General features: G+C 40.3%; 1 protein-coding gene across 1 annotated transcript in view; it reads right to left on the reverse strand.

Moving 5' to 3' along the window:
* Positions 1-2495: 2495 nt before the first annotated feature.
* Positions 2496-27844, reverse strand: part of mmp25b (matrix metallopeptidase 25b) — a 68156-nt gene continuing 42807 nt past the window's right edge. The window contains exons 4-10 of the mRNA XM_060939410.1: positions 27302-27446; positions 26658-27130; positions 18757-18853; positions 14098-14180; positions 13849-14001; positions 7272-7559; positions 2496-3769 (exon numbers count right to left, since the gene is read on the reverse strand). Of these exons, the coding sequence (XP_060795393.1) occupies positions 3516-3769; positions 7272-7559; positions 13849-14001; positions 14098-14180; positions 18757-18853; positions 26658-27130; positions 27302-27446 (1493 nt within the window). The 3' untranslated portion in view covers positions 2496-3515. The remainder of the gene's footprint in view (positions 3770-7271; positions 7560-13848; positions 14002-14097; positions 14181-18756; positions 18854-26657; positions 27131-27301; positions 27447-27844) is intronic.

Genomic DNA, 27844 nt, shown 5'->3' on the forward strand with positions numbered 1-27844 from the left:
ATGTCACTTTTGCACGGGCGAACAGGTCTTCTTTTTGAGACCTAAATTATGTCTGACACATTTCTCTATCCTTTGTTTTTTTTTTTTTTTACTGGCGCAAACATACATCGAAGTCACTTCAGGTTTCTCCACGTGTATCTTATTAATAATAATCATCTCATCTGACGTGATTAGAGATTGGAGGAGCTCATGCCCCTGTTAACCCAAGGTGTCGTTCTACCCTCTTTTAACTACGCACATAACAGAATGCCAATTCTCTGTTTATTTTTCTTGTTGGCTGATGACAATGTGAGAAACTTAGTTGGCTTTCAATCTTGCAATCAATTTTGCCATCAATAAATAACTTTGTGACATTATTACTGTTTTGTTTTATTCCATGATGTATTTTACAGAACATGAGTATTTAAAATGCAAATATTTAACAGGTTGGGCACATGTGCCAGGGATGTTTACTGACATTTACTTATGTATTGCCTTTTCAATGTATTAAATTCATATTCTGCCGCTAAATTTACGCCAATACGCCTAAGGTGACTTGACTTGGACTTGACTTGACTTATTATAGGACTTGACTTGACTTGACATAGCCTGTGACTTGACTTGACTTGCCCAAGACAAAAAAGACTTGGGACTTACTTGGGACTTGAAGGTTAAGACTTGAGACTTACTTGAGACTTGCACATGTGTGACTTGGTCCCATCTCTGCCATTCGGTTAGGAAATGTTCGATATATTCAAAATATTAAGAGAGTGTTCAAGAGTAGGCGATGTCTAGAACACGGAGCATGACATACCAGTCTGAGTGGAAAAACTACGTCTGTTACAGAAAAAGTGTCCCAAACCAGACAAATGGAGCTCCGTGCTCCACAAAGTTATCATCCAGGCAGAGAGTCAATGAAAGCGCGAACGTCCTCCGGGGTGGAAAACCTCTTTTTGGAGCCTCCGTGTATCACCTGTAGAGTAGCCAGGAACAGCATAGCATATGGCATCCCTCGCTCTCGCAGTCGCTGTTTCACCGCATCGTATGCCTTGCGTTTCTTCATCACTGTCAAAGAAAAATCACTGTAGAAAGAGACCTGGATCCATTGTAGATTAAGCCACTGTCCTGGCTCGCCCTACACGCTGCTTCCATGACCCTCTGTCTGTCTCTGAACGCGTGGAATCGTAACAGCAGCGACCTGAGCCTCCTGTTCGGGTCCGGTTTCGGTGCGAGGGTGCGGTGGGCTCTCTCCAGGTTTATGCAGCCGGCCTTCGTGGTCATCTTTAGGATGCGAGGTAGCCATGACTCAAAAAACTCCACCAGCTGCCCAGTCTCCGTATCCTCCGCCAAGCCGACAACTCGAATGTTTAGGCACCTACTATAGTTTTCGGCCATGTCCAAACTCTCCGTGAAGAACCTGCTTTTCCAGCTCTACAATCCTCGGCTCTTGTGCTGCGGCAGAGTTTTCAACTTCTAATAACCTAGCCTCTGCTTCATCTAGCGGCCTGGAGCTCCGTAGCATGCTTGTGGATAGTCTCGGACAGAGGGCTAAGTTTTTCATCAATAACTTTAATAATGTTGGAAGTCATGCTCAGGGCTTTAGCAAGGGCAGGGTCAAGCCCATCTGCAGTTACAAATTTGGCCTGGTCGCCATCTTGTATGTTGTCGCCGGGCATGTATTTTTGTCTTTATTTCCTCTGGTTCTTCCCATCTTGTTGAAAGACTGTGGCCAAAAGTTTTCCAAGGACATAGCCTGTTATGTTCATAACAAAAACGGCTTATAGCGCCCGGTTGTTGCCAGGATAATGAAAAAACTAGCACCGAGTGGCATGGAGCTCTAGCAAAAGCGTCTGCTCAGCTCACCACCATCACGTGACCCCCCATCTTTCTTTTTTTTAAATCTTTTTTGTCTTGTCTTTCATTTCTGTAGCCTCTAAGCACAAAAAAGACAGAGGGAATCATGGATAACTTCAAATACCCATCCATTTTGGCACAAAACCTGCAGGCTTCGTCAAACAGCTGAAGAATAAGACAAATTTCACCATCCTGCGTAATAACAATCCAAAGAACAAAGGAATGACTTCAGATAAAAAATATTTTGGAACAGCCCAGTCAGAGCCATGATTTAAATCCTATCAAAAACTTGAATGACTTGAAGACTGTGCACAGATGATCGTGTTGCAACAGATAGATCTGGAGAATTTTTGCAAGGAATAAAATTGACAAATGAAGATGTGTTAAGTTGGTAAAAGGAACTTTAACAAAGAATTATTTAAGGGGTGTGCATGCTTAACCAGGTACTTGTATATTTTTCTTACAGTCTGAATACAGGTTATTTTTCCTTCATATCTATTGACTTAAGATGCTAATTACTTATTCAGTTGACTTGGATTCCTAAATGTGTACATAGAAATATTCTATTCTATTCAGATACTAGGCACAGTTGGGACATGATTCATTAAGGTCTTTGCCAGCTCGATTTAAAAAGGCTTAAACAAAAGGTTTTTTTCCCACAGTTTAATAGTAAATAGGAAGAAGGAAAACAAAGAAAAAACCCATAATTAATTCAAACCTAACACTGTCTGTGCTCTTTGTGTAAATAGCTCTGCTGTGGGGATTCTGACCTGCAAATTTCCCCTGCATGTTTGACAGTTAGGCTCCAGCTCTGACACAATAATCTGCTAATTGTCTTCTTGTTGACTGAAATAATAAACATGTAAAACCTTCTATAAAATAAGAACAAGTTGAAGAATAAAAATTCTCTTGCAGAATTTAAGGTACCTATGGAGGGTAAACGTTGCACTTCAAAGGGCAACACAGACAGCCCCTCCCCCCACATAAAAAAATCTATATGAACCACAGTAATTAATATACATTTACTTTATATGATTAAAAAGAGAGAGAAATTTAACAACAAATCTCTCAGATAGAACTGACCATCCAGAAAATGAAAGTTATAAATAAATCAGAAATAAATCAGTAACAGCATTTCATAACAAACACTAAGATCTTAAAAGGCACTAGCAAAGGACTGAATACAACAATGAATACTCACATATACTTGCATATTTAAACATCTTGAATACTTTGTCACCCAAAACCTTTTACGATAACAAATATGTTTCATTGCATAGGAGTTATGCAAAATAAATCTAATTAGTCAGAAGAACAAGGTACCTACACTTGTATCTTTATCAAAAAGTCTAAATTCATTCAATATGCAAATTGCAAATGTCCACAAACTATACACACCCTTTATGAACAAAAGATATTTGCAGATTGAACCATGATAGGCTCATAAATGTGACAGCTTTGTACTTTGATCAGTGTAGCCACTCAAATGTTCCCAAAAGACATTTATCATATAAACATATTAGATTAAGTTTAGGGTCATTGTTTGAAATTCTTTGTAAACAAAACTACAATTCAGGCTAGCAGTGAAATAGCATACATAGCAACCAAAAGTCCCTGACTGACATATGCATGAGAAATAATGTCGCAAATTTGATCAAATTCAACTGAGCAATCAGTTTAGTCTAAATCAGCACACTGATGCACTGAAACAGCATTGAAATAATTAGCAATGAAGGTCCAGTGAATGTGGAAGCTTTGTTAATGTCACAGCTGCATTTAGGACAGTGTGGGGTAAATGGGGATTGGATGGCTGGTGTCGGAGTAGGACAAAACATCCAATCAGTTGCTGTTGATTTAGGATTCACTGTGTCCTGATCCATTCCCCCACTCTTTAGGACCCAGTAAGAGTTTCCCTTGAAGAAGTATGTATCTCCTGCTGTATGAAAAAGAAGGAAACCTGAGATTATTATTTTATTGGGGTGGGGGGTGGATAATGCAAATGAAGTCCAATACCACATTTTACAAGAACCTTTCTTTGGTCCTCTAAGAGGTGCTAGGCCATATAATGCAAATCAATATATATTTAAATTAGTCTAATATGGTTTTTACAGGAGCCATACTACTATAAGTTCTCGATGACCTGCGACGCCTACTTAGAGCAAAAGGTGCAGGCTATCTGCTGGTACCGTATCTCATGTAGTGAAGGCTACATCAGGGGGCAGAGCCTTTTCTTACAAAGCCCCACAGTTATGGAACAGCCTTCCAAGTAGTGTTTGGGACTCAGACACAGTCTCAGCATTTAAGTCTAGGCTGAAAACATATCTGTTTAGTCAAGCCTTTTGTTAATTTTATTAGGTAAAGGAGTAGATCTGGAGGGTCCTCAGGCATAGAGTGTTTTGGTAAACTGGAATGTATGGATGCTGTCAGCCCCTACTCACTTGCTCACTTGAGTTTGTTGACTGTGTAGTGGCTGGCTGCTTTATGTCCCAGGGCTCCCTCATGCCTGTGTTACCTTCTGGCTCTCCCCTTTTAGTTATGCTGTCATAGTTAGTTTTGCCAGAGTCCCTGCTTGCACTCAGTGCAAAATGTATACTGTTCTTACTCAATGTTTGTTGGTTAAAGCGCTATAAAAATAAACTTGACTTGACCATTTGCTTTTCATGGGGCACAGAAGAAATCAGCATTATCGCTGGGCAAATGATTAAAAAAAACCAAAAGCTTTATGAAGTGAATTATAAGGTGAGATGTCAGACATCTCGGGGAATATGCAAAAAATGTGCAACAAGTGGCCATGAATGGGAGATAATTATTCTAACCGAGCTGAAAATTCAGTAATATGCAGTAACATCCCATCCCAGTGTGGTGTGGCGATGTAGCGTACAGCAGGTAATAGTCACTGAACTGCTGGATATCCATGTGGTGCTCTGAAAACAATATGGACTTTATAGACAGTTGGAGTAGTTTTGAGGGCAAGGCTGGCTTGTTAGGGCGGGACAATATTCATCCCACTTGGGAAGATGCTGCTCTCATTTCTTGCAGCATAGCCCATAGTCTCAGAACAAGTCTAGTTAATTAATGACAATCAAGAACCAAGGCCAGGGTGCAGAGAAACAAGCTAAACCGACTCCGGTAGCTGTACAGAGTCATCACTCAGATTCCATTATATTGAGACTGTGTCTGTTCAGAGTTTGTTCTAGTAATCTAATTAAACTAAAATTAGATCATACTGACTGTACTGCCAGAACCTCTGTTCTAAAACTAGGACTGGTACTTAATATTAGCTCTCTTGCATCTAAGGTATTCACTGTTAATGAAAATATGACTGATCAGGAATGTACTGTGTTTAACAGAAACATGGATCAAACCAAATGAGTATGTAGCATTAAATGAAGCTAGTCTTCCTGGTTACAGTTATATACAGTTAGTTTAGCATAGCATTTTCAATTGCCTTTGTGTATGAAAAGTATAAATATAAATACATTTATATCAATAAACCTACCCTGTCTTGCCTCACTGACACTTGATAGACTTTGTAAGGATTAACAAAGGATCTTTTGTTTGTATATTAGTAACTATAGCTATTGTGAGTCAAACAACTGAAGAAATTGTTTCCTTGTAATCATGACTGAAGAAAGCTACAGTGGTGCTTGAAAGTTTGTGAACCCTTTAGAATTTTCTATATTTCTGCATAAATATGATCTAAAACAAAATCAGATTTTCACACTTGTTCTAAAAGTAGATAAAGAGAACCCAGTTAAACAAATGAGACAAAAATATTATACTTGGTCATTTATTTATTGAGGAAAACGGTCCAATACTACATATCCGTGAGTGCCAGAAGTATGTTAACCTCTAGGATTAGCAGTTAATTTGAAGGTGAAATTAGAGTCAGGTGTTTTCAAATCAATGGGATAATAATCAGGCATGATTGGGCACCCTGTTTTATTTAAAGAACAGGGATCTATCAAAGTTTGACCTTCACAACATGTTTGTGGAAACCATGGCATGAACAAAGGAGATTTCTGAGGACCTCAGAAAAAACATTGTTGATGCTCATTAGACTGGAAAAGGTTACAAAACCATCTCTAAAGAGTTTGGACTCCACCAGTCCACAGTCAGACAGACTGTGTACAAATGGAGGAAATTCAAGACCACTGTTACCCTCCCCCGGAGTAGTCGACCAACAAAGATCACTCCAAGAGCAAGGCATGTAATAGTCGGTGAGGTCACAAAGGACCCCAGGGTAACTTCTAAGCAACTGAAGGCCTCTCTAACATTGTTAATGTTAATGTTAATGTTCATGAGTCCACCGTCAGGAGAACACTGAACAACAATGATTGCAACCCTGCCATGCATATGAGAAAGCCACTGCTCTCCAAAAAGAACATTGCTGCTCATCTGCAGTTTGCTAAAGATCATGTGGACAAGCCAGAAGGCTATTGAAAAAAATGTTTTGTGGATGGATGAGACCAAAATAGAACTTTTGGGTTTAAATGAGAAGCATTATGTTTGGAGAAAGGAAAACACTGCATTCCAGGATAAGAACCTTATCCCATCTGTGAAACATGGTGGTGGTAGTATCGTGGTTTGGGCCTGTTTTGCTGCATCTGGGCCATGACAGCTTGCCATCATTGATGGAACAATGAATTCTGAATTATACCAGTGAATTCTTAAGGAAAATGTCAGGACATCTGTCTGTGAACTGAATCTCGAGAAGGTGGTTCATGCAGCAAGACAACGACCCTAAGCACACAAGTCATTCTACCAAAGAATGGTTAAAGAAGAATAAAGTTAATGTTCTGGAATGGCCAAGTCAAAGTCCTGACCTTAATCCAATTAAAATGTTGTGGAAGGACCTGAAGCGAGCAGTTCAGGAAACCCACCAACATCCCAGAGTTGAAGTTGTTCTGTACGGAGGAATGGGCTAAAATTCTTCCAAACCGGTGTGCAGGACTGATCAACAGTTACTGAAAAACATTTAGTTGCAGTTATTGCTGCACAAGGGGGTCACACCAGATACTGAAAGCAAAGGTTCACATACTTTTGCCACTCACAGGTATGTAATATTGGATCATTTTCCTCAATAAATAAATGGCCAAGTATATTTTTTTCTTCTCGTTTGTTTAACTGGGTTCTCTTTATCTACTTTCAGGACTTGTGTGAAAATCTGATGTTGTTTTAGGTCATATTTATGCAGAAATATAGAAAATTCTAAAGGGTTCACAAACTTTCAAGTACCACTGTATTTCTGGGTTTTGTGACCATTTGAATAATGGCCTAAACTGCACCTGATACAAAATTATACTACTTCATAATAGCCTGAAACAATGAGAAGGGACACATATGACCTAGACTTATGAAGGGTTGGATGATGGTCAGTGAGTTGTTAGATTGTTTGTAGATAATAAAGACAGTAATAACTACACTGTCATAGTTACCATTTCCCCAGCTCATGATATCATCAGGAATGCTGGGCACTCCCTTCCAGAGGGAGGCACTTCTCGGGTAGTTCACATCTGGACGTGGTACCGTTTGTGTCTGATTCTCAGTGAACCTCCAGAACTCTTCTCCACTGAAAATGTATGTGTGACCATTATGGGCCCAAACAAATGCTGCTTCGACTCGCTCCACCACCATTCTGTTGCGAGTTCTCATTCCCCATTCAGACAAAGGGCGTGGGTATCCAGGCAGTGCCACAGTGTCCTTGAAAACCCAGAACTGTGAACCTGTGAGGCCAATGAGCACAACTATAGAATCCAATTGTTTCCATACGAATATTACACATCCAAACAATCCATTTCCATTCACAAGTCCATTAACATGCAAGTAGTATTCAAATTGCAGCTGGAGATGTATGCAAATAAGCTATCAAAGGATGGTATTAAGGCATCAAATTCTAACTTTGTTTATATTAACAAAATACAACTAAGTAGGTCAGTAAAGCTACTGAAAATCTTTTCTTTGTACTTCTTTCAGTAAAATAAAGGTTCATGTGAATTAACAAATCAAATTATTTGTTTTTATTGGAATTTGGAAAATATCCTAACTTTTCTGGAAATGGGGTTAGTATGTCACATATACAACCAATCAAATGTTTGGACACAATAGATTAAATATATTTAGCACACTATATGGCCAAAAGTGTACGGTCACCTAACCATTACGACCATGTGTTCTTGTTGAACATCCTGTTCCAAAACCATGGGCATTAATATGGAGTCCCCCCTTTTCAGCTATAACAGCCTTCACACTTCTGGGAATGCCTTCCACTAGATTTTGTATTTTGTGGCTATGGGGATTTGCACATCTCATCTCATCTCCATCCGCTTATCCGGGGCTGGGTCGCGGAGGCAACAGTCTGATCACGGAAGCCCAAACTTCCCTCTCCCCAGACACCTCAGCCAGCTCCTCGGGAAGAACACCGAGGCGTTCCCAGGCCAGCTGAGAGATATAGTCCCTCCAGCGTGTCCTGGGTCTTCCCCGGGGCCTCCTCCCGGGGGGACATGCCTGGAACACCTCCCCAGGGAGGCGTCCAGGAGGCATCCGAAAGAGATGCCCGAGCCACCTCAGCTGATTCCTCTCGATGTGGAGGAGCAGCGGCTCTACTCAGAGCTCCTCCCGAGTGACTGTGCTTCTCACCCTATCTCTAAGGGAGCGCCCAGCCACCCTGCGAAGGAAACTCACTTCGGCCGCTTGTATCTGTGATCTTGTTCTTTCGGTCATTACCCAAAGCTCATGACCATAGGTGAGAGTCAGAACGTAGATCGACCGATAAATCGAGAGCTTCGCCTTTTGGCTCAGCTTCTTCTTCACCACGACGGACCGGTAAAGCGACCACATCACTGTGGAGGCTGCATCGATCCGCCTGTCGATCTCATGCTCCATCCTTCCTTCACTCGTGAACAAGATCCTGAGATACTTAAACTCCTCCACTTGAGGCAGGACTTCTCCACCAACCTGGATTTGCACATTAATGCCATAAAAACATTAATGAGGTTCAGCACTGATGTTGAACAAGTAAGCCTGGCATGCAGTCAGCCTTCCAATTCCTCCCAAAGGTGTTCAGTGGGCCTAAAATCAGGGCTTTGTGCAGGCCACTCATGTTCTTCCACACCAACATCTGCCAACCATGTCTTTATGAACACTGATTTCTGCACATTGTCATGCTGGAACAAGTTTGGGTTTGTTACTTCCAGTCAAGTGAAATCATAATGCTTGAAAAGACTTTCTAGACACTTATGTCCAACTATATTGGAACACTTCCAACTATATTGGAACAGTTTGGGGAACAACCACATTTGGGTGTGATGATCAGGTGTCCACATACTTTTCACTACATAGCATACAGTATGTATACAGTACCAGTCAAAAGTTTGTAACCCCACTCATTCATAGGTTTTTCTGTATTTTGACTATATTCTACATTTCAGAACAATACAGAAAACAGCAAAACTATTAAATAGCATATGGAACATATATGGTAAACAAAAAAAAAATGTTAAAAACATTTCATATTTTAGATTCTTCAAAGTAGCCACCATTTACCTTGATGACACTTTAGCATTATCTTAGCCAGCTTCATGAATTTTATTTATCCCCAAGGGGAAATTCAAGTATTATCTATCTATCTATCTATCTATCTATCTATCTATCTATCTATCTATCTATCTATCTATCTATCTATCTATGAGGTAGTTACCTGGAACACTTTTCAATTAGCAGGTGTGACTCATCAAAAATTAATTAGTGGAATTTCATATTATGTCAACAACCACTCAACTAAGTAAAGAGAAATGACAGTCCATCATTACTTTAAGACATGAAGTGAGTTTTAATTAATAAAGAACAATGATTTAATTTGACTTCCGTCCGTAGTCAACTGAGATAGGCTCCAGCTTGCCTGCGACCCTGTAGAACAGGATAAAGCGGCTAGAGATAATGAGATGAGATGAAATCTGAAGGTGTGTCCAAACGTTTGACTGGTGCTGTATGTGGTAACAGTTTGGGGAAGGACCACATATATGTATGGGTGTGATGGTTAAGTGCCCACATACTTTTTGCTACATAGTATGTCAACACCTACCCTATAGTACATAGTATTTATATTTTTCATATATACATACATATATACATTCATTCCGCATATTAGATTTGGTACAGTTTTACGCCAGATGCCCTTCCTGACGCAAACCTCTCCAATTTATCCGGGCTTGGGACTGGCACCAGGAGTATGCTTATGCACCCCCAGTGGCTGGATAAGGGAGATGTACAGAGCTGCAGTAATTACAGAGGAATAAAATTGATGAGCCACACCATGAAGCTATGGGAAAGGGTATTGGAGGTGAGATTGAGAAGAGAGGTAGCAATCTGTGAACAGCAGTACGGGTTTATGCCAAGGAAGAGCACGTCGGATGCAATTTTTGCTTTAAGAATGTTAATGGAGAAGTACAGGGATGGCCAGAGAAAGCTACATTGTGTGCTTGTAGACCTGGAGAAGGCATACGATAGAGTGCCGAGAGATGAGTTATGGTATTGTATGAGAAAGAGTGGAGTAAATGAGGAGTGGTGCAAGACATGTATGAGAACAGTGAAACAGCAGTGAGGTGTGCAGTTGGAATGACTGAATGGTTCAAGGTGAAGGTGGGACTCCATCAAGGATCTGCTTTGAGTCCTTTTTTGTTTGCCATAGTGATGGATAGCTTGACGGATGAAGTGAGGCAAGAGTCACCATGGAACATGATGTTTGCGGATAATATTGTGATATGTGGTGAAAGTAGAAAGGAGGTTGAGTTGGGTTTGGAGAGATGGAGGTATGCATTGGAACGAAGAGGAATGAACGTGAGCAGTACCAAAACAGAATACATGTGCATCAATGAGAATGGGGATGAGAGTGTAGTGAAGATGCAAGGAGTAGATGTAAAGAAAGTTGGTGAATTCAAGTACCTGGGGTCAACTGTGAGGGAAAATGGGGGCTGCTATAGTGAGGTGAGAAAGAGAGTGCAGGCAGGGTGGAGCAGTTGGAGAAGGATTTCGGGAGTCATTTGTGATAGGAAAGTCCCAGCAAAAGTGAAAGGTAAGATGTATAAGACTACTGTCTTATACATCTTACCTTTCACTTTTGTTGAGACTTTCCTATCACAAATGACTCCCGAGACCAGCTGTGATGTATGGATTGGAGACTGTACCCTTAACGGAGAGACAGAAGGCAAAGTTGGAGGTGGCGGAGTTGAGGATGTTAAGGTTTGCGATGGGAGTGACAAGGTTGGACAGGATAAGGAATGAGCACATCAGAGGGACAGCACATGTGGAGAGCTTGGGAATTAAGCTAAGAGAGATGAGACTGAGATGGTATGGGCACATCCTGAGAAGAGATGCCGAGCATGTGGGAAGGATAATGTTGAGGATGGAGCTGCCAGGCAAACGAAAACGAGGAAGGCCAAAGAGGAGATACATGGATGTGATGAGAGAGGACATGAAAGTGGCAGGTGTGGTAGAGAAGGATGTGGAAGACAGGGAGCAATGGAGACGAAAGATCTGCTGTGGCAACCCCTAATCGGGAGCAGCCAAAAGAAGAAGACGACATATATATATACAGTTGTGCTTATAAGTTTACATACCCTGGCAGAATTTTTGCTTTCTTGGCCTTTTTTCAGAGAATATGAATGATAACACAAAAACTTTTTCCCCACTCATGGTTAGTGGTTGGGTGAAGCCATTTATTGATAAACAACTGTGTTTTCTATTTTTAAATCATAATGACAACAAAAAAACATCCAAATGACCCTGATCAAAAGTTTACATACCCCAGTTCTTAATACCGTGTATTGCCCCCTCTAACATCAATGACAGCCTGAAGTCTTTTGTGGTAGTTGTGGATGAGGCTCTTTATTTTCTCAGATGGTAAAGCTGCCCATTCTTCTTGGCAAAAAGCCTCCAGTTCCTGTAAATTCCTGGGCTGTCTTGCATGAACTGCGCGTTTGAGATCTCCCCAGAATGGCTCAATGATATTGAGGTCAGGAGACTGAGATGGCCACTCCAGAACCTTCACTTTGTTCTGCTGTAGCCAATGACAGGTCGACTTGGCCTTGTGTTTTGGATCGTTGTCATGTTGGAACGTCCAAGTACGTCCCATGCGCAGCTTCCGGGCTGATGAGTGCAAATTTGCCTCCAGTATTGGCTGATAACGTGCTGCATTCATCTTTCCTTCAACTGTGACCAAGTTTCCTGTGCCTTTGTAGCTCACACATCCCCAAAACATCAGCGATCCACCTCCGTGCTTTACAGTAGGAATGGTGTTCCTTTCATCATAGGCCTTGTTGACACCTCTCCAAATGTAACGTTTATGGTTGTGGCCAAAAAGTTCAATTTTGGTCTCATCACTCCAAATTACCTTGTTCCAGAAGTTTTGAGGCCAACAAAACTGGCCTCAAAACTGTCTCTGTGCTGTTTGGCATAAATTTTTGTTGGTCTACCTGACCGTGGTTTGGTTTTAACAGAGCCCCTGATTGTCCATTTGTTAATCACAATTTGAACACTGCTGACTGGCATTATCAATTCTGTGGATATCTTTTTGTATCCCTTTCCTGTTTTGTTGGCCTCTGTGCTGTTTGGCATAAATTTTTGTTGGTCTACCTGACCGTGGTTTGGTTTTAACAGAGCCCCTGATTGTCCATTTGTTAATCACAATTTGAACACTGCTGACTGGCATTATCAATTCTGTGGATATCTTTTTGTATCCCTTTCCTGTTTTATACAGTTCAAATACCTTTTCCCATAGATCCGTTGACAATTTTTTGCTTTCCCCATGACTCAGAATCCAGAAACGTCAGTGGTTGGATGAAAGATGCAGGAGTCTGTCTGGATCCCAGACAGCTTTTATGCGCACACACTGATTACAAGCAAACAGATCACAGGTGAGGATGTTACCTTTAGTAGCCATTCAAACCCATTTGTGTCAACTTCTGTGCATGTTATCAGGCCAAAATCACCAGGGTATGTGAACTTTTGATCAGGGTCATTTGGGTAGTTTCTGTTGTCATTATGATTTTAAAAGAGAAAACACAGTCGTCTGACAATAAATGGTTTCACCCAACCACTAAGCATGAGTGGAAAATATGTTTTTGTGTTATCATTCATATTCTCTGAAAAATGGTCAAAGAATCATAGATTCTGCCAGGGTATGTAAACTTATGAGCACAACTGTACATTCAGTATGTAGCTTTTAATAAAAATGTAACTGTCTCACCAAAAACTTAAAGTTTTCATTTTAGAACTTAAGAGAAGATGTTTAGAGTGGAGAAATCTGAGGAATACTGGGAACTGACAAGTTTTTAAATAGAAAATGGTTTTGATTTGTTTAATGGGTGTTACAGTGATGCAGCAGGCAGTGTTGCTGTCTCATAGCTCCTTTATTCACAATAGGTGGATTGGTGACAGTAATTTGCACCAAGGTGTGAATCTATGTGTACATGGTGCCCTGATATGGATGCTTCATCCAGGTTAAATTCTTGCCCAAAGTTTCCAGAATAGACACAAGAGCCTGCTGAAGATGAATGAATGTTTGATTTGTTTAACATTTTCCTTGGTCACTGCATATGCATTATTTCATAGTGTTAATCTCTGTTGTAATTATTCTAAAATAGTGGAAAATAGTCAAAAGGGAAGAGAAGAAAAGAGACCACTTTTAAAAGCAGATGTGTCCAAACTTTTGACTGATAATATTTTATATATATATATATATATATATATATATATATATATATATATATATATATACATACATACATACACACACTATTTTGAACACTAATAAATACTCAATCTGGATTAAATTAAAAAAGGTTGCTTGAGTGATATGAAAAACTGATTTGAATTATCAATTATGACATTTTGGAAAACTGATCAACCTCTTTTAAGACAACACAGAAAAACAACATTACTGGGTCACTCGTATTTGTCCCACAGGTGTGGTGAATAGGAACTGTAGAAATTTATCACTGTACTACTCTTACTGACCTATAAAGAAGATGATGCGACTGTCAGTTTTCCGCTCATAAACCGCATCTATCTTTTCTGTGTCAGGTGGCAGTCCAAACCAGAAGTTTCTAATGAGAGCAGGATTGAGTGACACCAAAGAGCCAGATCGCTGCACTCTCCAGAAATAAGGTCCTTACATCAACCAAGAACAAAACCAAAAAGCAATTTAATTGGGAGACCAAATTTATTATGATACCATCAAAAACAGTATTTCATCCTAAAGCACACCTTTAAAAAAGAAGACATCTCCCCTGATGTTGGCCACTGCATCAAATCCTCCCTCACATCGATCTGGGTAGCCAGGGTTGGGTCTGGGCAAAAAAGAAAAGACAATTTTACCTCTCATAGACATACTACATGCATGTGAGTATTCACAATCACCATTTTGCCTCACATATTTATACAAAATTGCCTTTAGCTCTCATATAATGCTTTCACATGCACTGGCTTTACCTCCCATATTCAGATTATTGACTGAGAGCAAAACTGTCAATATGAGGATGGCTTGAGTTTATGTAAGAGAGCATTTTGTATTCATGTATAGCACAGATAAAGTAGTAAAATTGAAAACATCTTTGCAAGTTCAAAACTGAATGATGTCCTAAGTCAGGGGTGCCAAACATATGGTCCACTGGCCAGGTCCTGCCTGATAAAGCTTCTAGATTAAATTTATCTTCTGGACTGTAATTGAATTACAGATTCCAACAAAAAGCTAGTCTCTGTTATTCCACTAGGGGCACGATATAGCAATACACTCAGGGCCACAAACTAAGTGGGTAGCACTAGCCAGGCTTCCATTTCAGTTCTGCACAAAATAGAAGTAATATGTTTAAAACAATTCAACAAAATCCAACTGTGAATGGTGTGTGTTTCCATGGAGTGATGTTGTGCTATTAAAGCTTGGTTTTCTTAATAGTTTCTCCTCTCACGATAGCTCTTATAGAGCGTGCTTTTTTCAGAAAGGTAGACCTTCCATTTGCTCTTCATGTCGTCATTCGGAAAATGTTTCCATTTCAATTTTGCGAAATATTACTTTATCAAATTGTTTGCAAAACTACCGCATGCAAGCATAAAAACCTTTTTTGTGATGTTTGTGATGTTTTCTAAATTCATGTTTTCCATTGCTCATTTTTTTAGTTTGCAATTTCAAATTTTACTTTAAGTAGGTTAATGGAAACACAGCTTCTGATTCCTCATGACTCCAGGGTTCTGGGTTTGATCCTGAGCTCAGGTTACTGTCTGTGTGCATGTTCTCCCTGTGTTCATATTGGTTTCCTTCAGGTTCTCTGGTTTCCTCACACCTCCCAAAAACTTGCTAGCAGGTTGATTGGCTAAGATAAATTGCCTCTAGGTGTGAATAAGTGTGTGCATTTGTGTGAGTATGGTGTCCAGAAGTGGACTGGCAGCACATCGAGGGTGTATTCTCGCCTCACACCCTGTGTTCCCAGGATAGACTCCATATCGAACACAACCTGAACCAGGTTACTGAGTGTGAGTGAGAGATATTGATGGATTTGTGTAGATTCATGACATTATCCCAATTTTATTTCCAGGTTGTAACATTATAAAATACAGAAAAGTTCAAGGGGGTGAATAGTACACAGTGCCCTCCACAATTATTGGCACCCCTTGTAAAGATTCATAAAAAAGGTTAGAAAAAAATCCACCTTTTAGTGAAGTTGCTTGATCTCACACTGAAAAAATGAGAAAAATCCAACTGTTAATTAAAATAAATATTCAGAGAAAAGCAAATCCCTCGTCAAGAAATAATAATTTTCAACAAAAATACATGCCACTATCATTGGCGCCTCTAGAAATGATAATGAACACAATGTAACTGAAGCATGTTTCCCATTTAAATTGTACATTTTTTAGTTGAGTGTGTAGGAACTTTCAAGCTATAATCCCTGACTTCCTGATTAACTGGGGAACAAATGAGATGCCACAGAGGCCAAATTCCCTTCATCAACATGGGAAAGATAAGAGAACACACAAACCAAATGAGAGAGAAGTGTGTTGACCTTCATAAGTCAGGGAATGGTTATTAAAAAAAATATATTTGCTTGAAAATGTGCATATGGGCAATTCCATGTAAATGTCAACCTCACTATGCAAAAATAAAGCAACATGTATTACATCAAAACCACTCCCAGAGATATCACCTAGGCCTGTATTTTACAGATGTGAATAAGTTGAACCAATTTGTAACCAACCTAATGTGTCACTGTCAGTCTTTCTTTCTTATAATGTAAAACCCAAGCTAAAATCAACTTTGATCATGTACAATTCTATATTATTGCCACAAGCCACAGAAATGTATGCTAAATGTATGATATATTTTTTACCATATTAACATGCCATTGTGTGTTATGCCTGATGTAAAGACTCTCGTCTCTGCGAGCCTACCACACAGATTTAATACTTGTCATTTTTAGGGCATACCTAACAACGTGTTTTCTTTCTCTCTCCCCCCCCCCCATCTGTCCCTCTGAGTTGCATGTTGGTCCTGGGATTGAGATGCTGGCCTCTTCTGCCCCTCGGACCTGCTTGATCCATCCTGGTGCCCTGTGTCTGGTCGGAGTTTTATCGCCCCACTCCTGTGAAGGACGGCCCCATGAGGACAGTTGAGGGTTATACCTGTTAAAACTGTTAATATTATAGTCAGGCTGTCTGTTGTTGCCCAAATGAGGATGGGTTCCCTTTTGAGTCTGGTTCCTCTCGAGGTTTCTTCCTCATGTCGTCTGAGGGAGTTTTTCCTTGCCACCGTCGCCACAGGCTTGCTCATTGGGGATAGATTAGGGATAAAATTAGCTCATGTTTTAAGTCGTTCAAATTCTGTAAAGCTGCTTTGCGACAATGTTTATTGTTAAAAGCGCTGTACAAATAAACTTGATTTGATTTGATTTATGCTAAAATCCACAAAACAGCAAAACAATAGCCATCCTAAATATTATTTAAGAACTTTGATAGTTTTAGCTGATATTTAGAGAGTTTTTCAAAGGGTTATGGTGGTTAAATTGCTGATTTTCTAAACATATGCCATGTCTATTTCAGACGCGTCACATCCATAACGGAATTTCGTCACATCCATAACGCTGACTTTTCCTTCCGAAACTCTGCATGAAATACAAAATATTTTAAACAAAGATTTTTTAATATTCACCTTGGACCCCTCTATCAAACGGATATCTCCATTTCGACATTAGGTTTACGATTTCACAGAGTTTGATAAAAATGTACAGTCACCCAAGAAAAGTGATACTTTTTCTGTCACATCCATAACGCATCTTTTATTGGCATTTTCTGGCATGCCCTAGATGTACTATGGGAATTGTTCTTGTTCTATCACTTCTCCAGTATGGTACAGCCTTAAAATATGCAACACCTGTTTAAATACTGGGAGACAATAAAACATGCACTGGGTCATTTGTTGCCATTTTGAGTTCAAGTGTCACGTCCATAACGCTGAAATTGCCCATTTCTACTATTTCTACTAGAGGACCCAAGTTTATTTCACCCCTACATACAGTGAGGAGGAAGGTAAGAGAGGAAAAAAAAAATTCCCAAGGATCACTGTTGGTGAATTATAAGAAAAAGTAAAATCTTGGGATTTCCAAGTCTCCAAAACCACCATCAGACTCCACCTCCATGTCAAAAGATTATTTGGAAGGTTTGCTAGAGAAAAATATTTTCTGTCAGTTAACCACAAACATAAGCACCTGAAGTTTGTGAAACCCTACTACAGCTTTGACTGGAACTGTGTTCTATGGTCTGATGAATGCAGCTTTTTGGTGCCTTTGCCAGGAAACTAAAACTGGATCATCATTGGATCTTCCAGCAGGACAATGATCTGAAGCATATGTCCAAATCAACACAAAAATCACAGAATCAAGCTTATGCCATGGCCATCTCAGTCCCTTGACCTGAACCCCATTGAAAACCCATGGGGTGAGCTGAAGAGGAGAGTGCACAAGAGAGGGCTGAGGACCCTGGATGATCTGGAGAGATTCTGTAAAGAGGAATGGGCTCAGATGCCCTGCCCTGTATCTCCAACCTTATAAAATGTTACAGGAGAAGAAAAATTGCTGTTTTACCGGCAAAGGGAGGTTGTACAGGAGTATTAAATGCTGGGGTGCCAATAATAGCAGCACATGTATTTTTGTTGAAAATAATTATTTATTTTCACTTTTTACTAATCTTTACAAGGAGGGCCAATAATCATGGAGGACACTGTATAGGCCTATAAAATGATAACATGGTAATTATGACATCTTGCTTCTTTGGTAATATGGTAATGATTTTTTGTGAATTCAGAATTGTATTTTTAAGAGGAGTTGTCAATCTGCTAAACTGATTCTATTTTCTTTTTTTTTTGTAATACATTCTATTACCTAAAATGATTGACACCTCAGGTCATACTGGTGCCTCATAAAGGAGGGTATGTTTCATAAATACCTACAATCAATACTCAATGTATGTACTTAATGCAATAAAGCAACGTAGATGGATTGGTTTCAGTCCTGAGGATCAAGTTTTTTAATCACTCCAAAACAGCCGAGTCAGCTCATTAAAAGCTAGTAGGAGATGATGTGTTACAACATGGGGAACATCTCAAATATTAAGAGTTTACTATTTAGACCTAGAGTTATGAGACACCAGAAACAAGTGAGACACAGGAAAGGTGTGGAAACTGTAATGTCTTACATTGTTTTATGACAGTTAGTGTCATCCTCCCCTATTCAGTTGTCTTTCACATAAGTGCAGGAAGTCCCCACCCTGTGTTTCAGTTGCAAAACTAAAGCACTGTTAGACTTGTGATTCTCCCCAGGACTGGTATAATGTGTACTTTTTATTTGAAAATGTTTATAATTTCCAACTGCCACTCACTGAATAGTCCCTCTTGGTGATGGAGTTTTGGGAAACACAGGCAAAAGTGGTGTTGAATGATCAGTAGGGGGAGTTGTTGCTCTGTTCTCGTTCCTTCCTACACTCTCTCACACACACACACACACACACACACACACACACGGTTCGCTGTAAGTAAAGTCATGATCATTTTGAGAGAAGTGAAATTGTAGTAATTTTGTGATGAATGAACTTGGCAGTGGAATGGTAAGAGCAAAACATGCTGACTTCCATTAATGAATAAAAACTACTGGGTATATTTATAATGAAATGTGTTACAATTTAGCATCTGTTCAATATGATATGTTACTTAAAGCACCATTAAATGGTTTCAATGACCTTCAAAAATGCTAACATGGGTAAAAAGTTAGTAGCCAAATAAACTTTATATGCTTATTAAGAACAAATGGTTTTAAAATGTCTTGGAAACATAGGCTCAATTAGTTGGATCAGCAAACTGCTGATATAGTTTGTTAAAAAAAAGTCAACATCGACTTTAAATGAATGTTTACAGATAAATGGACAAAGATGTACATGTTTATTCTCTGTGTATCACATTCAAAACTGATGTGACTCACCTGTTCAGAATCCATGCATTATTAAAATTGGCAATATGAAACACCACTACAAATCACTTCGATTTGTCTTGATTATAGCCTTTAAATAATCATTAACGGATAATGGTTTTAGGGGAAAAAACATGGCCTAGTGGTTAGCGAAACAGCTTTAGGACCAAAAGGTTGCTGGTTCGATTTCCTGGAGGACTGGCTTAAGTGCCCTTGAGCAAGGCACCTAACCCCCAACTGCTCCAGCAAGAGTGGTGGTGTACCTTGTGTCTGATTAGCCAATGGAAAACTGATGATGTGATTATCAGTTCAGGCATTGAACCTGAACAACTGAACTGAATGGATAAGAATTAAATGTTGTAATTCAAATCATGTTAGTTGGATATTTGCAAGCAAGGAAATTTATATAACTAAATATTTACACATTTTAGATTTACACATTTAAAAATAAACCTAAGCTTAAAGGAATACTACCCATATGCTAACAAGGGCTAACAGTAAATGCAAATGAACAGTCACCAATTAATAATCTTATCTGAATAATAAAGTCACCCCTATAATATTATTTGAGTTCCTCAATTTTTGATGTTTCAAGTAGGAGTAGACCGTTTAAAGAAATATGTTCTTATAGATTGCTAATATGAGCTACTGTTAATGATGAATGCCCCCTCCCCCCACCTCCCATGGTAAGGCACTGATTTTACGTGTGTATCATATTTATACCCCAGGTTACAGGAAACAGGTTATGTGACTGAGGACTGAAATCAAAGTAAAGTATAGTATATTTTTTGACAAAATACTATTATTTTTCAAATAAATTTGAAGTTTGTTCCCAAAACGCAATAAATCCACTCTGATAAACTTGAGGGAAAAAAAGTATTTTCTTTACCAAAAAAAAAATGGTAACATGAAAACCACTATTTTTTGTTTGAAACTTTAATATAACACTATGAGGTTGTAATAACATTAAAAATGCAAATCTAGATGTTGATTTTTAAATTTTTATTAAAAAACTGATTATTTCTTCTAAAATACAATATATCCATGACACATTTTTTCCCAAAATGCGATAAATCTATTACATCAATAAAAATAATTTTTTCTGCATGTGAAATATAATTAGAAACAAGAAGTTGATTGAGACATATCACAGCCTCTGAACTTGGACCATATTGGACCACAGATTTTCCCAAATTCCCAATTCATCTTGTCATCTACAAGCCCCGATCTATTTTACACACAAAGCTCTGAGGAATGTTAATAGGCCCAGTCAGATGTTTACATGGAAACTTTTTTTTTTTTTTAGGACAAACTTTATTCCAAACAATAAATTTAGAAATTTGGACACTGTGTACAGCATGTACAGTTAAATTCATAGCAGAGTGGCGCAAAGCTCAATACTGAAGAGAATATGGTAAAGCATCAACCTGATTTTTGATGGCTTTTGCGGCTGTATGGAATCTGATCGAAAATACAAGGCAACATATTGCAAACACTCGACCACCAGACAACAAAATTTGTATCTTTATTTACATAAGGTTTTTATCCAGCTCTTATTTTTAATTTGCTTTTTAAAAAGTAACCTGGGATTATTTACTAACAAATTTTACACTCATCAGGAGCTCTGCTTTTAAGCAGTGCCTAAATAAATATATCTGTATTACACTGTGCCTTGCCAGATGGAAGCAGGTACCATTTTTATGATGGCCTTTGGTATGACCCAGCCACAAGTAGAACTCATGATCTCCCGCTTGAGAGGTGGGCACACTAACCACTAGGCCAGCTCATGGTCTCTCTCTCTCATTATACATTATATATACATATATACACATACATACATACATACATACACACACACACATATATATATATATATATATATATATATATATATATATATATATACACATACATATATATATATATACACACACACACACACACACACACACACATACATATATACACACACACACACTATATATATATATATATATATATATATATATATATATATATATATATGAACGAGCGAGAAATAGACTCGCTGATCCACACCACCCGGATCTACAGCGATGACATAGGGATGTCATTCGGATTGGACAAGTGTGGCCGGATGGTCTCAAAGAGAGGCAAGATGATCCGGACTGAGGGGATTGACCTACCAGAGGGCAACATAGGTGATATCCAAGACAGCTACAAGTACCTTGGCATCCCACAGGCTAATGGAAACCATGAAGAGGCCACAAGGAAGTCAACCACAGCCAAATACCTCCAGAGAGTAAGGCAGGTCCTGAAAAGTCAGCTGAATGGTAAGAACAAGGTCCGAGCCATCAACATGTATGCACTACCAGTCATCAGATACCCCGCTGGTATCATAAACTGGCCAAAGAAGGAGATAGAAGCCACAGATATCAAGACTAGAAAGCTCCTCACCATGCATGGAGGGTTCCACCCCAAGTCCAGCACCCTGAGACTATACACTAAGCGGAAAGAGGGAGGCCGAGGGCTAGTGAGCATCAAGACCACGGTCCAGGATGAAACATCGAAAATCCGAGAATACATCAGAAAGATGGCCCCAAAGGATGAACTGCTAAGTGAATGTCTCAGGCAGCAGAACCCTGATGAGAGTGCAGAGGAGGAGGAGGAACAGACAACCTGGCGGGACAAACCCCTACATGGCATGTACCACCGTCAGATAGAGGAAGTGGCTGATATCAAGAAATCCTACCAGTGGCTGGATAATGCAGGACTGACAGACAGCACAGAGGCACTAATCATGGCAGCACAAGAACAGGCCATAAGCACAAGAGCCATAGAGGCCAGGATCTACCAGAGTAGATCAGACCCAAGATGCAGACTGTGCAAAGAAGCCCCTGAAACAGTCCAGCACATAGTAGCAGGGTGTAAGATGCTAGCTGGATCAGCATACATGGAGAGGCACAACCAAATGGCTGGGATAGTATACAGGAACATCTGCAACCAGTATGGAATAGAAGTACCCAAGTCCCAATGGGCCATACCACAGAAGGTGGCTGAGAACAACAGGGCCAAGGTTCTGTGGGACTTCAGCTTCCAGACTGACAAACAGATCCTGGCTAACCAACCAGACATAGTGGTGGTGGACAAAGAGCAGAAGAGGGTGGTGGTGATAGATGTGGCGATCCCAGCTGATGCCAACATCAGGAAGAAGGAACATGAGAAACTTGAGAAGTATCAAGGGTTGAAAGAGCAGCTGGAACGGATGTGGAAGGTCAAGGGTTGTGTGGTCCCCGTGGTAGTGGGGGCACTTGGGGCAGTAACCCCCAAACTGGGAGAGTGGCTCCAGCAAATCCCAGGAACAACATCTGAAGCCTCAGTCCTAGGAACATCGAAGATACTGCGCAGAACCCTCAAACTCCCAGGCCTCTGGTAGAGGACCCAAGGTTGAGGATGACATGGATACCACTCCCCCGCCGGGGGTGAGAAGGATATATATATATATATATATATATATATATACACACAAAAAGAGAAAATACTTCAATTTGTATGCATAATTTTATTGCGCACGACAAGCTTGTTTCGAGAGCGACTTGCTCTCTCATCAGGTGCGGCAAAAATATCAATACACAGCTGCTTTTATACTCAAAAGGTGTTAGCTAAAATAAACCTATTAGCGTGCCGGCATGCGCTGGCTAGTTCATTGCGCTTATTTAGCGTGCCTAGATGTGGTTTGCATACAATATAATATTTTTCTGCGAGGCACAAGTTACAGCGCTTAGTGCTATTATTATATGCCGGGGCGCGTGCTATAATGTCCCATGTCAGTGTGTAATTTTCTCCGGATTCCTTTAGAATCCATATATGTTTGCTCAGCTCTGTCGCGTGATGCTTGCCCACGTGATGGAATGACGCAGTGTGGTTGTTGTAACATGACTTGAATGTATCCCCGTAAGCCCGATATAGGTTTCCTTACCGCGCTCACTCTCAACTGTAGCTTGGTAAATAACATTCCTTGTAAGACACACACCGTTGAGGGGGCAGGTCGTCTTATTGCGGCAGTTACACATCTTGGGCGGCTCCAATGATTCCGTCAATATTTTCTTATTGTGTGTGCTGATTTTGGCGGCCAGACTTGGGATACAGGAATAACTCAACTTGAGGGTGTTTTTGTTGAAAATCCTGGCCAGGGGATGCCCACGTCTAAAGCAATCCTTGATTGTTGCGAGGAATTTTCTCCCCACGTTTGTTTTGACCTGTTTATTGTAAGGGGGGGGGTGTTAAATCACATTATCTTCCAGCCATGATTTCGTCTGGTGCGGAGTCTTTGGGCATTGGCTGCATCAAAGCATAGGCGGTGCTCATAGCCGCTACTATCAAGGCCATGTTGGTATTGTGGCGCTGCTCTGTCGAAGCATTCGGCGGACGAAGATATTTCGTTGAGGCGTTTGTTTACCCCTACTGGAACGTTCTTGGTGATGGTGGGGGGGGGGGGGGTTTGCTTTCCTTGTGTACATACAGTGGGATATTGTTAGGTTTAGCGTAGGGCTCATATGATTGCTTATTAAGATCTAGAGTCACATCCAGAAAATTAACCATTTTTTTATTTGCATCTATTGTTATTTTCAGGCCGTTGTTGGTAAATACTTTGCATATTTCCTTCTTTATTCGCTCGATGCGCTGTGGTGTATCATGAAAAGCGCTGAGGCCATCATCTCTATACAGGCCCACGGGCACTGGGGGGAAGTTGAAGTAAAAGGAATGTTCCCACAAGCTCACACGTTTCTGCCCCGTCATACGACCCCATTGTGATGTCAAAGCAGTCTTGGGAGTCTCTCTTTATCCAAGCATTGTGATTGCTGAACAGGAAAGATTATTTGGCATGCAAGATTATTTCTTTGTCTTCGGCCCTTATGTTGGTGTACGCAGCCGCAAAGTCAAGCGCCTTAATTAGGAGCTCTTGTGAGATGGACGGATAAAAGTTCACAATATCGAAGGCAATAAAATAATTGTTCTTGTTTGGGATGGCATTAAAACCAGTCTAGCATGGCCTTTGTGTTTATCCACTGGAGGATGCCTGTTTTGCTAATTATATCTGTATTTATTCTATCCAGGATCTTCTTACTAATTATGCCTATTTCTGATTTGGTAGGGTTTATAAGACGGCATGTCGGATTGTTGACAAAGTTTTCTTTATGATCCTTAAAGGTAATAAAGGTGTCTTTATGTGCTAGAGATTCAATACGGTCATCTAATTCGAGGCAGTTGGTGATGGATTTTGCCTTGGTGTTAATTTGCTGTTTGAGGTTTCCAGGTGCCTTCTAATATTCCTTTTTGATAGACTTTTTTAATGAGTGCCTTGTAATCGTCCGGCGGTAGCCTGTAAAAGTTGGTGGTTTTGTCAGCGGGGACGTACACGTGCGTGTCTGAGTTGATGGTATCGATGTATTATGACAAGCACTTTTGGAACTCGGAGGGAGATGAGGATCTGAATTCAATGTTCTGAATGAGCGCTGCCATTTGGCCTTCAAACTCGGCACACACACACGCACACACACATATATATATATATATGTGCATGTATATATACACACACACGCGCGCGGCATGGTGTAGTGGCTAGCGCTGTCGCCTCACAGCAAGAAGGTCCGGGTTCGAGCCCTGTGGTCGGCGAGGGCCTTTCTGTGCGGAGTTTGCATGTTCTCCCTGTGGGTTTCCTCTGGGTGCTCCGGTTTCCCCCACAGTCCAAAGACATGCAGGTTAGGTTAACTGGTGACTCTAAATTGACCGTAGATGTGAATGTGAGTGTGAATGGTTGTCTGTGTCTATGTGTCAGCCCTGTGATGACCTGGCTACTTGTCCAGCGTGTACCCCGCCTTTCACCCGTAGTCAGCTGGGATAGGCTCCAGCTTGCCTGTAGAACAGGATAAAGCGGCTAGAGATAATGATTATATATATATATATATATAAATAAAACACACACACATATTATATATAAAAAAAATTAAGCGTCATATTCCTCTGGGTGCTCTGGTTTCCCCCAAAGACTGTGGTTAGGCTAATTGGTGGCTCTAAATTGACCATACCGGTAGGTGTGAATGGTTGTTTGTCTCTGTGTCAGCCCTGCGATGACCTGGCGACTTGTCTAGGGTGTACCCCGTCTTGCCCATAGTCAGCTGGGATAGGCTCCAGCTTGGCTACGTCCCTGTAGAACAGGATAAGCAGCTACAGATGGATGGATGGATGGATGGATATCTAGATCCCAGTAGGAATCAGGTGCGCTCAAAGTGGAAAACGGCACTGGACCACAATCTCTACTGGAATAATAATATAAAACGTTAAGATAATAAAGAGTCCCTCCACACACACCAAAATTATTAATTTATTTTGTTCAAAATCTCACTAAAAGATAGGAATTATCCATGATGTTGACAGTCAGTGGGAGTTGCTATTACTGTTTACATATTTGAATGGTGCACTGTGACTAGTCGAGTGGAGAAATCGCGTTTTGCTGAAAATCAGTAGTGGCACTTGTCGCATTTTGGAAAGAAAGGGGATATACACTGCAGAGAAATGTGGTAGAGATCAAGTTTTGCATAAAATTGATTTTGGAACTTTGAATAGTGATCAAAATGCCAAACGTTTTTGGCGGGAACTTGATTTTTTGAAAATGGCACTTATTGCGTTTTGGAACCAAACTCTTAATTTCTAATGAATATTTTTTGTTGGAACAAAGGTTATAAGAAAACTATTGTTTGCATGGAAACTTTAGAATCTTTTGAATAATTGTTCATTTATACAATATTTTTTGCCCATTTTTATGACAGCTGCTAAGAATTGTGCAGGATATAATTTATGGCATAATCCTGATGTCGGGGCGGCACGGTGGTGTAGTGGTTAGCGCTGTCGCCTCACAGCAAGAAGGTCCTGGGTTCGAGCCCCGGGGCCGGCAAGGGCCTTTCTGTGTGGAGTTTGCATGTTCTCCCCGTGTCCGCGTGGGTTTCCTCCGGGTGCTCCGGTTTCCCCCACAGTCCAAAGACATGCAGGTTAGGTTAACTGGTGACTCTAAATTGACCGTAGGTGTGAATGTGAGTGTGAATGGTTGTCTGTGTCTATGTGTCAGCCCTGTGATGACCTGGCGACTTGTCCAGGGTGTACCCCGCCTTTCGCCCGTAGTCAGCTGGGATAGGCTCCAGCTTGCCTGCGACCCTGTAGAAGGATAAAGCGGCTAGAGATAATGAGATGAGATGAGATCCTGATGTCATTAAGTTACGACTAGTAGTGAAAGAAATACTTTAATTATGCATAGAAAACTAGGCGATTTAAAATTCTCACCATACAGTGTCTGAATGGCTAGCAGGTCATCCATTGGAAGTGTGTATTTGGTAACGTCTCCTACTGGGCCTTGGTAGTAAGGGCGCATGATGGAGGGATTGGCCGACGAGTGCGAGAGACCAAGTGCATGACCAAACTCGTGCACTGCCACAGTGAAGAGGTCAGTGCCAACACCATCTGGCTGCCCGTACGTCCATGTCTCCTCATCATCGAAGTGTGTGTCTCCATTGATGTCAGCCTGGCCAGGAAAGAAGGCATGAGCAAGCGTGCCTCCCTTCCCATCAAAAGGGTAGCCATCATCATGGAGGGAGCGTTCGAATGAAATTCGGATTTCAGCACGATTAATCTCATCTTTGGAGACAGCATGGAATTGGAGGTTGGTGCTGTCACTCCAGACTTTGAGGGCATGGAACATGATCGATCTCACATTATCCTGTGAAAGTGAGGAATAAAGCCTGGGATAACTCAGGACACTAAGAAGGAGAGATAAGAAGAAAGGGGGTGATGAAAAACATTACTAAAGTATATTTGTGCATACAATGGCAGAACTTTTAATATACTTTATACTTCTTATGGAAGCAAATGTAAAATGTACTGTATGTGCGACTGAGAATGTGACATTGTCTAGACTTGAACATACAAACCTCCATCTCAAATTAGTGGTTTCCCAGCTGGACCCAGAGAGTGTGTAACGCTTCTTCCTCCTTCTCTTCCTCAGCATGTCCTCAGTGCCTACAATGTCCGGCAGTGAGCATCTCGGCATTGACATCTGTTTTAGTGTGTCCTTATCTGGAGAGAGAGAGAGAGAGAGGAGAGAGAGAGCAGAAACTGAAGAGTACAGATCAATATATGGATTATAGTAATGGAAACTCCTAATGCATTGCTGACAGAGTACACTAAAAAGCATTGGGCTAGACAAACAGATTATGAATGAGGAATCTCCATGAACAGTGCAGTTCTGTACACACCATAGTGTGATTTAAAAAAAAAAAAAAGTCTTAGACAGCCCCTAGAAATAATCTGATACCAGGAACCTGGTAAAATGTTTCTATTTCTCACTCCTTTAAATAAATAATGTTGTTTTATTATTATTATTATTATTATTATTAATGAGCTACTGATATATGTTCATTTTATTAAAGTGTTTTGCAATGTAAATTAATCAAGCAATACATGCATGTCTTAAT

The sequence above is a fragment of the Neoarius graeffei genome, chromosome 14, assembly GCF_027579695.1.
Source record: "Neoarius graeffei isolate fNeoGra1 chromosome 14, fNeoGra1.pri, whole genome shotgun sequence".
NCBI lineage: Eukaryota > Metazoa > Chordata > Actinopteri > Siluriformes > Ariidae > Neoarius > Neoarius graeffei.